We start from the raw sequence: 12,822 nt of genomic DNA, 5'->3' as shown, positions 1-12,822 counted from the left end.
AATAAAACATACTATAGGGACTTTCCTGGTGGTGCAGTGGTTAAGGATCCGCCTCCCAATTCAGGGGACACAGGTTTGAGCCCTGCTCTGGGAAAATCCCATATGCCGCAGAGCAGCTAAGCCCATGCGCCACAACTACTGAGCCTGCGCTCTAGAGCCCACGAGCCACAACTGCTGAAGCCCGCAGGCCTAGAACTCATGCTCCACAACAAGAGAAACCACCGCGATGAGAAGCCCGCGCACCGCAACGAAGAGTAGACCCCGCTCGCCGCAACTAGAGAAAGCCCACTCGCAGCAACGAAGACCCAATGCAGCCAAATAAATAAATTAAATAAATTTTAAAAACCATACTATAGTAATAGTAATAATTTGTATATAAATGACTTAAATATAGTTGTACAGATAATTGTTGCAGGTCTCTCAGAGACATACAGGGTGGTTTTATTACTACAGAGTGCTGCCTGGGCTGAATGAATACTTTCTGTCGCACTGGAGTTGGGGACCAACACCGTTCATGTTGCTCAGATTGGGCTCTTAGTTCTCTCAGGGCGCAGTTTGGCCTGTGAAGTACCTGCTCCTGGTAACGATGGGCCAGCAGTGGGCACCTTTGCTGTCTCACCAGAAACAAGAGGGTGTCCGCTTGATCTGCACGGAGTCCCTCGGAGAAGGGCGGGAGGCTTGTGGGGAGCTAACAGGACGAGGTTGGGTTTCTCTAGATTAGCAAAACCACCCAGCTGGGTTCTTGTTATGAGCTGTTTCTCCAGTCAGGCACCTGTGCTGGTGAGTTATCTTGATTTTTTTTTTTAATTGTTTTTTAATAATCTTTCCTTCCAGGAATTGTAGGCACTTACTATCTTCAGCTTGTCCATTTAGGTCTGTAACCTGTACATTTTGGAGGCCTTTTGTTTTTTCTTTTGTTTTTGTTTTTTTGTTTTTTTGCGGTATGCGGGCCTCTCACCGCTGTGGCCTACGCCACTGTGGAGCACAGGCTCCGGACGCACAGGCTCAGCGGCCGTGGCCCATGGGCCCAGCCGCTCCGCGGCACGTGGGATCCTCCCAGACCGGGGCACGAACCCGCGTCCCCTGCATCGGCAGGCGGACCCCCAACCACTGCGCCACCAGGGAAGCCCTGTTTGTTTGTTTTAATTAATTAATTTAATTTATTTTTGGCTGTGTTGGGTCTTCGTTGCTGCACACAGGCTTTTCTCTAGTTGTGGCGAGCGGGGACTGCTCTTTGTGGTGTGTGGGCTTCTCTTTGCGGTGGCTTCTTTTCATTGCGGAGCACGGGCTCTAGGCGCGCAGGCTTCAGTAGCTGTGGCACGTGGGCTCAGTAGTTGTGGCTTGCGGGCCCCAGAGCGCAGGCTCAGTAGTTGTGGCATACAGACTTAGTTGCTCTGTGGCATTTGGGATCTTCCCGGACTAGGGACCAAACCCGTGTCCCCTGCACTGGCAGGCAGATTCTTAACCACTGTGCCACCAGGGAAGTCCTGCAAGCCTTTTGGTATAAATTATGATTAACAAATGTAGGGGAAGAAGGGAAGTGACTTGGTGTCAATTTCAAATGGTTAGGGTAGGTGTGACTGCAGTAACAAACAGATCCAAACGTGTAATGACCTCGCAATCCAAGCTCATTTCTCAATCCCATAACAGCCTCGGGTGGTTGCAGTTTTGTGTGTGTGTGTGTGTGAGTGAGCATTGTGCGGGAGGAGTGGTGCTCTTTAAAGCAGTTATCCGAGGACCCAGCCTGCTGGAGGGTCTTCCTTTTCGAATGTTTGGCCTCTAAGATTCTCTGGGGTCACCCTTCCCTTCTCTGGATGGGAGCAGAGGACGGAGGAAGGAGCAGGAGAGGCTTTTATGGGCCAGGCCTGGAAGAGGCGCACATCCTTCTACGCACATTCTGTGGGGCCTCCCGCTACCAGCACGATGGGGAAGCGTGGACCAGCCATGTGCCAAAGAGGAAGGGGACTGACAGTCTTCACCACGAAACCAGGAGCACTCCATTCTGCTTTGTGTGACTTGTTTTTTAAATTGTCTTGCAATCAAGAAGATGACAAAATGAAGCTAGGCGGATTACAACAGAATTGAGTCATAGCACGTACTTCTCATTCAATAAGCGTTGGAGTAAATAACTGTTATTTGCACAATGTCGTGCTAAGTGCTTTGAGGAAGAAGCTGATGAGACATGTTCCCTGCCTTTTCAGGGCTGGTGGTCTCATACAGGTTTAGTGATGATTGTTCCAGGAGGGCTGAGGAGAGTCTAATCTCCAGCAGTGTGCCTGACTGGGGGCGGGGGTGGGTGGGACAGATCATCATCAAGGTGAAGAGATCTGTGATTGACAGAGGGCCGCACTCCAGGTGATCGCCACTTCAGAGTGAGATGCAAGGCTGGGACCTGCACCTGCGGTCCGGTGAGGCGTCTCTCTGTGAGAGGACCATCACAGAAAAAGCAGTGTGGGAATGAGCAAAATTCTGTTTGACAAATGGTTTTCATACTTTTCCAGTGTTCTTCTTTCATCACATCTGAGGGATGTGACACATTTCTGTTAGTTACTGTGGTAGAGTCTCCAAGGGTACAGATACCCACTGTGGCCTGGAGATGATTCCGCTGGGCCTCTGGGGCCTCACGTAGTTTGGTTGTCATCTCCCTCCATCCCTTTAACGGTGCACGTTCCTCACCGACCACTTTAAGTTTGCTTCTTGAAGAAACGCAAGCAGCTTCTAATAGTGCCCTTGGAGAGCGATGCAAAGGGCACCTACTGCTCAGAGGACGGAGGAGCAACACGAGGTTTGGGGACTCAGGGAAGCAAGAAGTAGCATTTGAGCATCTTTATTTTGATAAAGTTATATTTGAGCTGCTGGTTTAGAAGTATATTAACAAGAACAGAAGGTGGTTAGAATTTTACTGTAGTAATTTTAAATAACTTCACAAGAACATTGGTGCTGTTAAAATGTAGGCATCTTTTAGGAGACTCAGCACGGTGTGGTCCACGTGTAATTCTGAGCTGCTGGGCTTTGTGAGCCTCTGCATGGGTGTCGCTAGGTACTTTCATCTGTCTTGTCTGGTTCAAACCACATGACTGTGGTGTTAACTCCACATGTTAGCTTGTCAGGGTCCTCGTTGTGATGAGAAGGGAACCAAGGCTGTTAGGGAGGAGGTCTCCCGGCTCCGGATCCGAGTGCATCACACAGCCTTTGACTTAAGTGCCTTGTTAACTCCGGAGACAGGTGCGGGGGCCCCAGCTCCCCGTGCAGTGAGTCACAGCGCTTCATCTCTCAGAGACCTGAGAGGCAGAAAGAATAGTCTCGGTTTCTGACCTCTCACTGAAGTCAGAAAAGTAAGAACGTAAAAGTGCTAGCTCTGCCTCCCAGATGATCAGTCAGGGCTGTGAGGACCATTCCAGATGGACAGTGTAGGCGGCTGTGCTGGTACCCAGAGGCCAGATGGCCCAGTGTGGGCACCTCTGTCCCCAGCTGCTAGCCTTTGCTCTGTGATGGCTTCATGCAGGACCACTCTGGGCTGTACCAGGACTCGAAGCAGAACGCTTCCTGCAGGTCTGTACCAGCGCCAAGGTCCTGGGTCATATGAATTAGAGGGTTTGATATTGTTAATCTTATTCGTTTGTGATTTTATCTATGGAACCTTCTTTAAATAAGATACTCTCTGTTGATAATTTTTCTAGACTGTTTCCAGTTTTAATTCTGGACACTGTATTTGCTAGCTTTGAAACAGTTGGGAATGTTTGAAGAGAAAGCAGAGATCAGTCTCATATCTGGGATCTACAGGGTTAATGGGTTTATTGGCTGGAATTCTTCAACTGCTTCTGTAGTTGACCCAAGTGTGTTTGGAGCACCTGAATTAGGGGCCAGTATTCGTCAGTATAGTCGTTCCAGGGTTTCTGCAGGGAATTCGTTCCAGGACCCCCTATGGCACCAAAATCTGAGAGGGCTCAGGCCCCTCAGAGTCCACCCTGTGGACAGGGACCTGTGGATCCCACATCCGCGGATTCAGCCAACCACAGGTGTTGGTGTTTTTCATCTGCGGTTGGTGGAACTCGCAGGTGCGGAACTCACGGATCCCAAGGGCCAACTCTGTTCTGCAAGGCCCATTGTAGCTTCCTTATGTCTTCTGCCAGTCAGCCCAGAGGTCCCCATTCAGACAAAATAGCAATTAGGTTGTTGGCTTTGTAATATGAAGAATTTTGAGCAGAAGAGGTAAACTTTCGTGTCTTATTTTTAAAAAGAATAATCAGACTTCAAGCTTTTTTTTTAATGTGGAAAATTTTCAAATTTATTGTTTTAACATAGAAAAACTGCACATTCATTTTTTCTGCCTCTGTAAGTATGAGGAATATGTTCAACAACAAAATAATTATAAAACCATTATAGTGGGGGGGATGTTTTCTGTTCATAATAAGTACTTAAGATATATGACTTGGCTTTTTTTTTTTTAATTAATTAATTTATTTTTTGCTGCATTGGGTCTTTGCCGCTGTGTGCCGGCTTTCCCTAGTTGCGGCGAGCGGGGGCTACTCTTCGTTGCATTGCACAGGCTTCTCATTGCAGTGGCCTCTCCTGCTGCGGAGCACAGGCTCTAGGTGCGCGGGCTCAGTAGTTGTGGCGCACGGGCTTAGTTGCTTCCTGGCATGTGGGATCTTACCGGACCAGGGCTCGAACCCGTTTCCCCCCAAACCGGCAGGCGGACTCCCAACCACTGCGCCACCAGGGAAGTCCCTTGGCTTTTTAAAAGGTATTTTCAGTAATACAGAGTAGGCTGTAATTGGACTGCTGATATACTTCATGTCTTGCCATTAGGTGACATGTTTATAATTTGAAAGTTATTTCAATGTTTTATGCAAATCAGTCACATCTAAGCTTTGTTTAGCACAATAAGCAGATGTGTATATTTGTGTAGGGTTTTATAGTTTAACAAGTCTTTTGGAGTGTGTTTTCTCATTTAATCATTGTAACGCCCCTCAGTCTTAGAGAAGCTAAGTGACCAGGGGTCCTCCGGCCACTATGTGGCCAGCTTAGGGCTCACACCCAGTTTTTTTCCTTTTAAGTCCACTGTCCCCTCACTATGTGACACTGCTTTTATCCGGCTGAGCATTTTTTTTTAATAAATTTATTTATTTATTTTTGGCTGCGTTGGGTCTTCGTTGCTGCATGTCGGCTTTTAGTTGCGGCGAGCGGGGGCCACTCTTTGTTGCGGTGCGCGGGCTTCTCATTGCGGTGGCTTCTCTTGTTGTGGAGCATGGGCTCCAGGCGCGTGGGCTTCAGTAGTTGAGGCTCATGGGCTCCAGAGCACAGCCTTAGTAGTTGTGGCACATGGGCTTAGCTGCTCCACGGCATGTGGGGATCCTCCTGGACCAGGGCTCGAACCGATGTTCCCTGCATCGGCAGGTGGATTCTCAACCACTGCGCCACGAGGGAAGCCTGGCTGAGCATATTTTAAAGTACTTCTTCATGACTGAAGAGTTATACCACTGCATTTTAACTCTGAATTCAGGTAGTGAAAAGGTCTCTAGCGTCCTTTCAGAGGGGCCTGTAGAACTATTTCTGTGTGTAGAAGTAATTTTTTAAAAGTCTTGAAATATCCATGAAGTTTTTTTAAACTTCCATTAAACCTTGAAAGAATAAACTGAAATTTGGAAGGATCATTTCTGAAGAAGCTAAGGGCTGAGGGGAGTTATTAAGTTTATAAACTGTATCAGATATACTCAGTGGTGTCTTGGTTTCAGGCGTTTTCAGGCTTACAGGAAATGTTGAGTGAGATTCTGGCATTTGATACTACAGTTTTTACTACAGTAAAAATACTGGAGTATTTTTAGCATCTGAAAATACGGTACTGGCAGGAACTGATTTCTCTGTTGACCATCTCCTGTAAAGGGTCACATTTTTATTTTTTTTTAATTTATTTTTATTTATGTTATTTATTTTTGGCTGCGTTGGGTCTTTGTTGCTGTGCACAGGCTTTTTCTAGTTGTGGCGAGCAGGGGCTACTCTTCGTTGCGGTGCACGGGCTTCTCATTTCAGTGGCATCTGTTGCTGCAGAGCACAGGCTCTAGGCACTGGGCTTCAGTAGTTGTGGCTCGTGGGCTCTGGAGTGCAGGGTCAGTAGTTGTGGCGCGTGGGCTTAGGTGTTCCGCGGCATGTGAGATCTTCCTGGACCAGTGATCAAAACCATCTCCCCTGCATTGGCAGGTGATTCTTTTTTTGTTGTTTTGTTTGTTTGTTTGTTTTTGCGGTACACGGGCCTCTCACTGTTGTGGCCTCTCCCGTTGCGGAGCACAGGCTCCGGACGCGCAGCCTCAGCGGCCATGGCTCACGGGCCCAGCCGCTCCGCGGCATGTGGGGTCTTCCCAGACCGGGGCACGAACCCGTGTCCCCTGCATCAGCAGCCGGACTCTCAACCGCTGCGCCACCAGGGAAGCCCTGGCAGGTGATTCTTAACCACTGCGCCACCAGGGAAGTCCCTAAAGGGTCACTTTAATTCTCTTGTATCTGTTCTTGTCCTCTCTTTTTTTTTAAGTGTAACTATTCTGTTTTACAGTAGTGTAACTGTTCTATTTAATGCCATAAGGAGGTAGTTAGATCTTACATGCGATAAAATGCAGAAATAGGAATGAAAAAATACCTGGCAGAAAAATGACTAATATAAACAAAAGTATTTCAGTGCTCTCGAGACAGAATTCTAGGCACAGTCACTGCTGTAGTGTTTTGCTGAGGGAGAATATGAAATTTCCTCCTCTGAAGATGCTGAAAAGTGGGCTCCATTCTCTTCTACTTGGGGGCCTTACTCCTGTCCTATTACATCAGTGCCCGATGCTGAGATGCTCTCGGGGCCGAGACGGGTGCATGGGGTGGGGTGGGGTGCATGGGGAGAGACATACAGCAGGGGTGGGAAATCTGTGACTGTCCGCTTAGTGCCTTCTGCTTCTCATACTTGGGGAAGCTGGTGTATACAGGGGACAATGTATGAGTATTTTTTGAAAAGCTATAGCCAACTCTTAAAATACTTATGGTTATTATGATAGTATAAATGGCCTGGCTAAAGTCAAGGAAAAGTTGCCAGATCTCCATTTATCCATTAGTGGCAACTTCTTTTTGAATGAGCATTTCATGATCAGGGCTTCTACAAAGTGTGATAGGTGGAAAAGAAGGCTATTTTAGGATCTTATTTTAGGATTCTCAAATCCTAAGGAAGAGATGCAAAGAAACTATAAAATGACTGAAAGTTGATGGGAATATGGGGAAGAGGGAAAGGGCTGGCTGGGGTGGCCCACAGCCACTGTATTCCTGAAAATTAAGGTTAACTTGCTAGCTTGTAGAATTGGTGATAACTAACAAGTGTCCCATTTCTTCTGCCTGTTGATACAAAACAGTGAGACGGTTTAAGCGGAAGCATCTTACAGCCGTCGACTGCCAACATCTGGCTCGCAGTCACTTGGCCGTGACCCAGCCCTTCGGTCAAAGATGGACAAACAGAGACCCGAACCACGGTCTCTATCCTAGACCCAGAACCAAAAGAGGGACTAGAGGTATGTCTTTCCCCCAAATATCTTGCGTTTCAGAATCTGTAGTGTGTGTGGCCTTTGAGTATCTCCCGGTATTTGTAAATACTGCTACTGTGATCTTGTGGTTCTGTTGCAGTAGTTTGACACTTTTTCACTATTTGTGAGTTTTCTGTGAAAATTCCATCCTATCATAGTGGTTGGTAAAAGCCCCAGAAAAGCACGGCTGAATGAATTCCACTAGCTGGCTTAACTTTAACGTGGTAGGGAACACGTCCCAGCATCACCATGATACCATTCTGGAACCGTCGTGATTTCCTGACTCTTCAGCAGTCCTCTTTGTCCAATCCATCACTGGGTCCACCGTATCACTCTTTTTCTCCCAAACGTCCCCTCACTCAGTGCTTTTACGGTAGACTGTGCCCTCAGTCACCTCCTACCTGGGCTGCTGCAATAACCCTCTCCTTGCCTTCAGACTTTATTTTTTCCATATCAGCTCGAATATCAAATAATGTTCCTGAGTACCATTTTCTGTCATGTCACTGCCACTCTCAAGAACCTCCAGTGTGGTATGTTCCCTGTTACTGTGAGGGACTCAGGCTCAATCCCCTGACGTTATTACATGCAGGCTCTACTTCTGGCAGATTGTTTTCCTTATGACCCATTTAGTGCCAAGTGAATTCCCACTTTCATTAATACCTGTTTGTATAATCCAGATTGTCTTATTTCCCTGTGATATATCTCATTTCAGAATCCAACTCGGATCTCACTAGTCATCTTCAATTCTTGTGATGTGATTGTAGTCTCTGTTTACCACTTTTTGGAACCACTGTAACCAGTTGTATGAGGCAGTTTTAAACTCGGTGGTTATATAGTGTTTGATATTTTGTCTGTTTTGTGTGTATAAGTCAGCTTCTCCTCTGTGTTGTGAGTTCTTTACTGATAAAGACTTATCAGCATGTGTGTTTCAGCGTGGAGTCCTAGCACTGAGCAGGTGGTAGCTCTTCATAAATATTGGTGTAATTAACTCCACAATTAGAAAACATCAGAATTTAACCCTGGCCTATTGCAAGGTGTACTGTGGTCCTCACACCATCCAAAGACTGGTCTCTGTCCCTTTCCAAATGTGTATCTGACTGTATGATAGAGCCCGATATAAATATTTTTTGGATTAATCTATTTATATAATCAGTTGACCAATAAAATACATCCTTGTCTCTTTCCTCTATTAAAATAGATAATTGAAAATTAGTTTGTCTTATTTAGGTCAACAAAGGGTCATCAGTCATTATTCACTTCTCGTTCACCTTGTTTGGGTTCTCTCTCCAGGTCGAGGATGCCTGGGATACAACCCTGAATTCTTCCTCGCTGGCCAGCAGCAGCGCACCAATGACATGGCCAAAAGCAATTCTGTGGGCCAGGACAGCTCTAAGGACTCGGAGGACGAGATGATTTTTGCTGCAGAAGGCCACTGCGCCCTGCCTCAGGGAGGTGATGGAGCAGTACGGCCACGCTCGTCAGGGAAGCGGTCTCGGTCCTTCGAGGACGAGAGGAATCAAACCACAGGGACCAGTCAGTGGGATGGGGTTTCTAGGAAGACCCCACGGCATCATCTGTCCCTGTCGTGCAGACGGCCCAGGGAAGGCAGGCAGGAAGCAGAGGACGGTGTGTCGTGGTTCTCTGCGCAGCCTGGAGAATCCAGCCAGGAGGTGGAGGACATTGGTCCTGATCCTGTTCCTGACTCTTACTATGGGCTTCTTGGGACCTCGCCCTGCCAGGAACCCCAGAACCACATCTGCAACCTGCCCAGTGAGGTCCTGAGGCACATCTTTGCTTTCCTCCCCATGGAAGACCTCTACTGGAATCTGAGCTTGGTGTGCCACTTTTGGAGGGAGATAATCAGTGATCCACTGGTACGGAAAGCGCTTTTCGTTCTCTCGTGTTTTCTCTAAAAAGTCCATGGATTCGCTTCACTTAATGCATACTCCTGACAATGGCGTTTCTTCAGAAATGTTGGTGTCCATTTGCCCCCAGGATCAAATCCCAATCTCCTGGAGGCAACCGGGACCTTCTGTGTGTGTCCCACCTTATTATTCCAGGCTCATTGCTGACTTCATTCCAGTCCATTCCTGTATTCTGTCCACAACCAATGATGTTCTGTTTCCCAACTGTGGACTGCACAGTACTTCCCTTATGTTGGTCTAATCTGCACCCCACTTCCCCCAGCCAACCAAAAGGGCCCCTCATAGCTCTGTTGATGTCTTTCCTCTTCAAGGCTGCACTCTTAGACTAACGCTTTCCCATTCCATCCCATTGAAATCACTCACTCTCTTCCTTGTGCTATTATAGTGATTTATACCTCTGTTCAAGCTTATCATGTTCTGTTATGGTCTTAGAGAGCCTTCTTCCTCCCTGTAAATTATTAGCATATTGCTAGAGGGCTGGTTGTCCTGTTTGTTTTTGCATTCGGCACTGTCTCACGATGTTCTACATACAGTAGGTGATTAGTAAATGAGTGTTGCATTTAGTCACAAGAGTACCTTTTGAAGATGATACAGGGGCAGCCCGTGATCTCAGAAAGGATTTCCTGATACCGTTATCCTGTGCCCTGCCCTTCCCTTTGTTGTGTCATTATACTTCCCAGGGTTCAGGTCTCCAGTAAGCCTGAGGGCTGGGAGAATGTTCTCCTTAGCTTGTATGTCCCTTAGACCAGACATTGGGAATAAACCAGAGGTAGAGAGTTTAATTTATTCTTCAAATGCATTGAAGTTTAAAACCTTGGAGATGGAGGGAAAGGTGGATATATCAAAACTTAGTACATTTCTCTTCCAAGCCCAAAAGATTTTGGAGGAAATTTCATATCGCTCTTGCTCCATTCTTTGCCTGGGGTCTTGTCTCCTACTTTCTAAGAAATATCTTTCTGTTTTTATTTGTGAACTCTGTTTTGGTTCAGTATTTCTACCCATTTAATTATCTCTCTGATGTGAACTGGGGTTAGATGAGGTTTCACTCCATTCTGCTCGAGAAGATTTTGGGAAGATATCCCAGCTTATCCTTACCTCTTGATGTTTTTATCATCACCAGCAATGACTTGGTTATTTTCAGTGACCTTGTCACAGCTCTCATTTTCTTTTTATTTCTTGTAGTGTCTTTGTCTGGCTTTGGTATAAGGTTATGCTGGCCTCAGAATAAGTCTGCAAGTGCTCCCTCCTCTTCAGTTATTTTGAAGAGTTTGAGGGGGATTGATGTTAGTTCAGTAGAATTTTTCAGTGAAGCAGTCTGGTCCTGGACTCTTAACTTTTTGGGAGGCTTTTGATTACCGATTCAGTCTCTTTACTAATTATTGGTCTGTTCAGATTTTCTGTTTCTTCATCATTCAGTCTTTGTAGGTTGTGTGTTCCTAGGAATTTATCCATTTCTTCTACTATATCCAGTTGGTTGATCTGCAGTTGGTCATAGTATTCTTATAAGTCTTGTTATTTCTGTGACATCAGTTGTAATGTTCCCCTCATTTCTGAGTTCAGTTATTTGAATCTTCTCTTTTTTCCAAAATATATCTAAGGGTTGTCGATTTTGTTGATCTTGTTAAAAAAAAAACAACTCTTAGTTTTATTGTTTTATTGTTTTTTTTTTTTTTTTTGGCGGTACGCGGGCCTCTCACTGTTGTGGCCTCTCCCGTTGCGGAGCACAGGCTCCGGACGCGCAGCCTCAGCAGCCATGGCTCACGGGCCCAGCCGCTCCACGGCATGTGGGATCTTCCCGGACCGGGGCACGAACCCGTGTCCCCTGCATCGGCAGGCGGACTCTCAACCACTGCGCCACCAGGGAAGCCCTTATTGGTTTTTTTTCCTATTTTTCTATTCTCTATTTCATTTATCTCTGCTCTTTAGTCTTTATTATTTCCTCCCTCCTGCTAGCTTTGGGTTTAGTTTGTTCTTTTTATAGTTCCTTTAGGTGTAAAGTTAGGTTGTTGATTTGTGATCTTTCTTCATTTTTTTAAAAATATTTTTAAAACATTATTTTATTTTTGGCTGTGTTGGGTCTTCATTGCTGCACGTGGGCTTTCTCTAGTTGCGGTGAGTGGGGACTACTCTTTGTTGTGGTGTGCGGGCTTCTCATTGTGGTGGCTTCTTTTGTTGCAGAGCATGGGCTGTAGGCACGTGGGCTCAGTAGTTGTGGCTCGTAGGCTCTAGAGCACAGGCTAAGTAGTTGTGACACATGGGCTTAGTTGCTCCACGGCCTGTGGGATCTTCCTGGACCAGGGCTCAAACCTGTGTCCTCTGCATTGGCAGGCGGATTCTTAACCACTGCACCACCAGGGAAATCCAGATCTTTCTTCTTCTTTAATGTAAGTTTTTATACCTATCAACTTAACTTTTAGCCCTGCTTGCACTTCATTCCATACGTTTTGATATGGTGTGTTTTTGTTTTCATTTTTCTCAAGGTATTTTCTAATTTCTTTGTGATTTCCTTTTTGACCCATTGGTTGTTTTAAGTGTGTTGTTTAATTTCCACATATTTGTGGGTTTTCCAGTTTTCTTTCTGCTACTGATTTCTAGTTTCTATAGTGATTGAAAAACATACTTTCTATAATTTCAGTCTTTTAAAATATGTTAAGACACTTGTTTTGTGTTCTTGTATGTGATCTTTCCTGGAGAATGTTCTATGTATACTTGAGAAGATTGTATATTCTTCTGTTGCTGGATGGAGTGTTCAGTATATGCCTTTTTGGTCCAGTGTTGTTTGTTCTATCCATTCTTGAAAGTGGAGTATAGAAGTCTCCTGTTATTATGTTGCTGTCTGTTTTTCTCTTCAATTCTGTCAGTGTTTCCTTCCTAGATTTAGGAGCTCTGATATTTGGTACATGCATATTTATAATTGTTATATTTTCTTGGTGCATTGACCCTTTTATCATCAAGTAATATTCTTTGTCTCTTCTAATAATTTTTTTTAAGTTATTTATTCGGCTGCATCGGGTCTTCATCGAGGCATGCAGGATCTTCATTGCAGCGCTCGCTGTGGCGCGCGGGGTCTTTGTTGTGGCACGTGGGCTTCTCTCTAGTTGTGCTGTGCAGGTTTTCTCTTCTCCAGTTGTGGCGTGGGCTCCAGGGCACATGGGCTCTGTAGTTTGCAGCATGCAGGCTCTAGTTGAGGTACGTGAGCTCAGTAGTTGTGGCACGTGGGCTTAGTTGCCCTGTGGCATGTGGGATCTTAGTTCCCCGGCCAGGGATCGAACCTGTGTCCCCTGCCTTGGAAGGTGGATTCTTCACCACTGGACCACCAAGGAAGTCCCTCTTCTAATAACTTTTGA

The 12,822-nt window shown here is 45.9% G+C and overlaps 1 protein-coding gene across 4 annotated transcripts in view; it reads left to right on the top strand.

The window, feature by feature from the left end:
• Nucleotides 1–12,822, top strand: part of FBH1 (F-box DNA helicase 1) — a 48,230-nt gene that overhangs the window by 5,289 nt on the left and 30,119 nt on the right. For 2 of the 4 annotated variants that reach the window (XM_029237138.1, XM_029237139.1), the window contains exons 2-3: nt 7,383–7,538; nt 8,841–9,424. In XM_029237138.1, coding sequence (XP_029092971.1) covers nt 7,383–7,538; nt 8,841–9,424 — 740 coding nt within the window. Of the gene's footprint in view, nt 1–2,766; nt 2,786–6,145; nt 6,202–7,382; nt 7,539–8,840; nt 9,425–12,822 lie in introns of those variants that run through there. The other 2 variants (XM_029237141.1, XM_029237140.1) reach the window with 2 other exon arrangements.

Source organism: Monodon monoceros, unplaced genomic scaffold (genome assembly GCF_005190385.1).
Source record: "Monodon monoceros isolate NGI ecotype Baffin Bay Population unplaced genomic scaffold, NGI_Narwhal_1 Super_Scaffold_21, whole genome shotgun sequence".
Taxonomy (NCBI): Eukaryota; Metazoa; Chordata; class Mammalia; order Artiodactyla; family Monodontidae; genus Monodon; species Monodon monoceros.
This window is presented reverse-complemented; position numbering and strand designations above follow the sequence as displayed.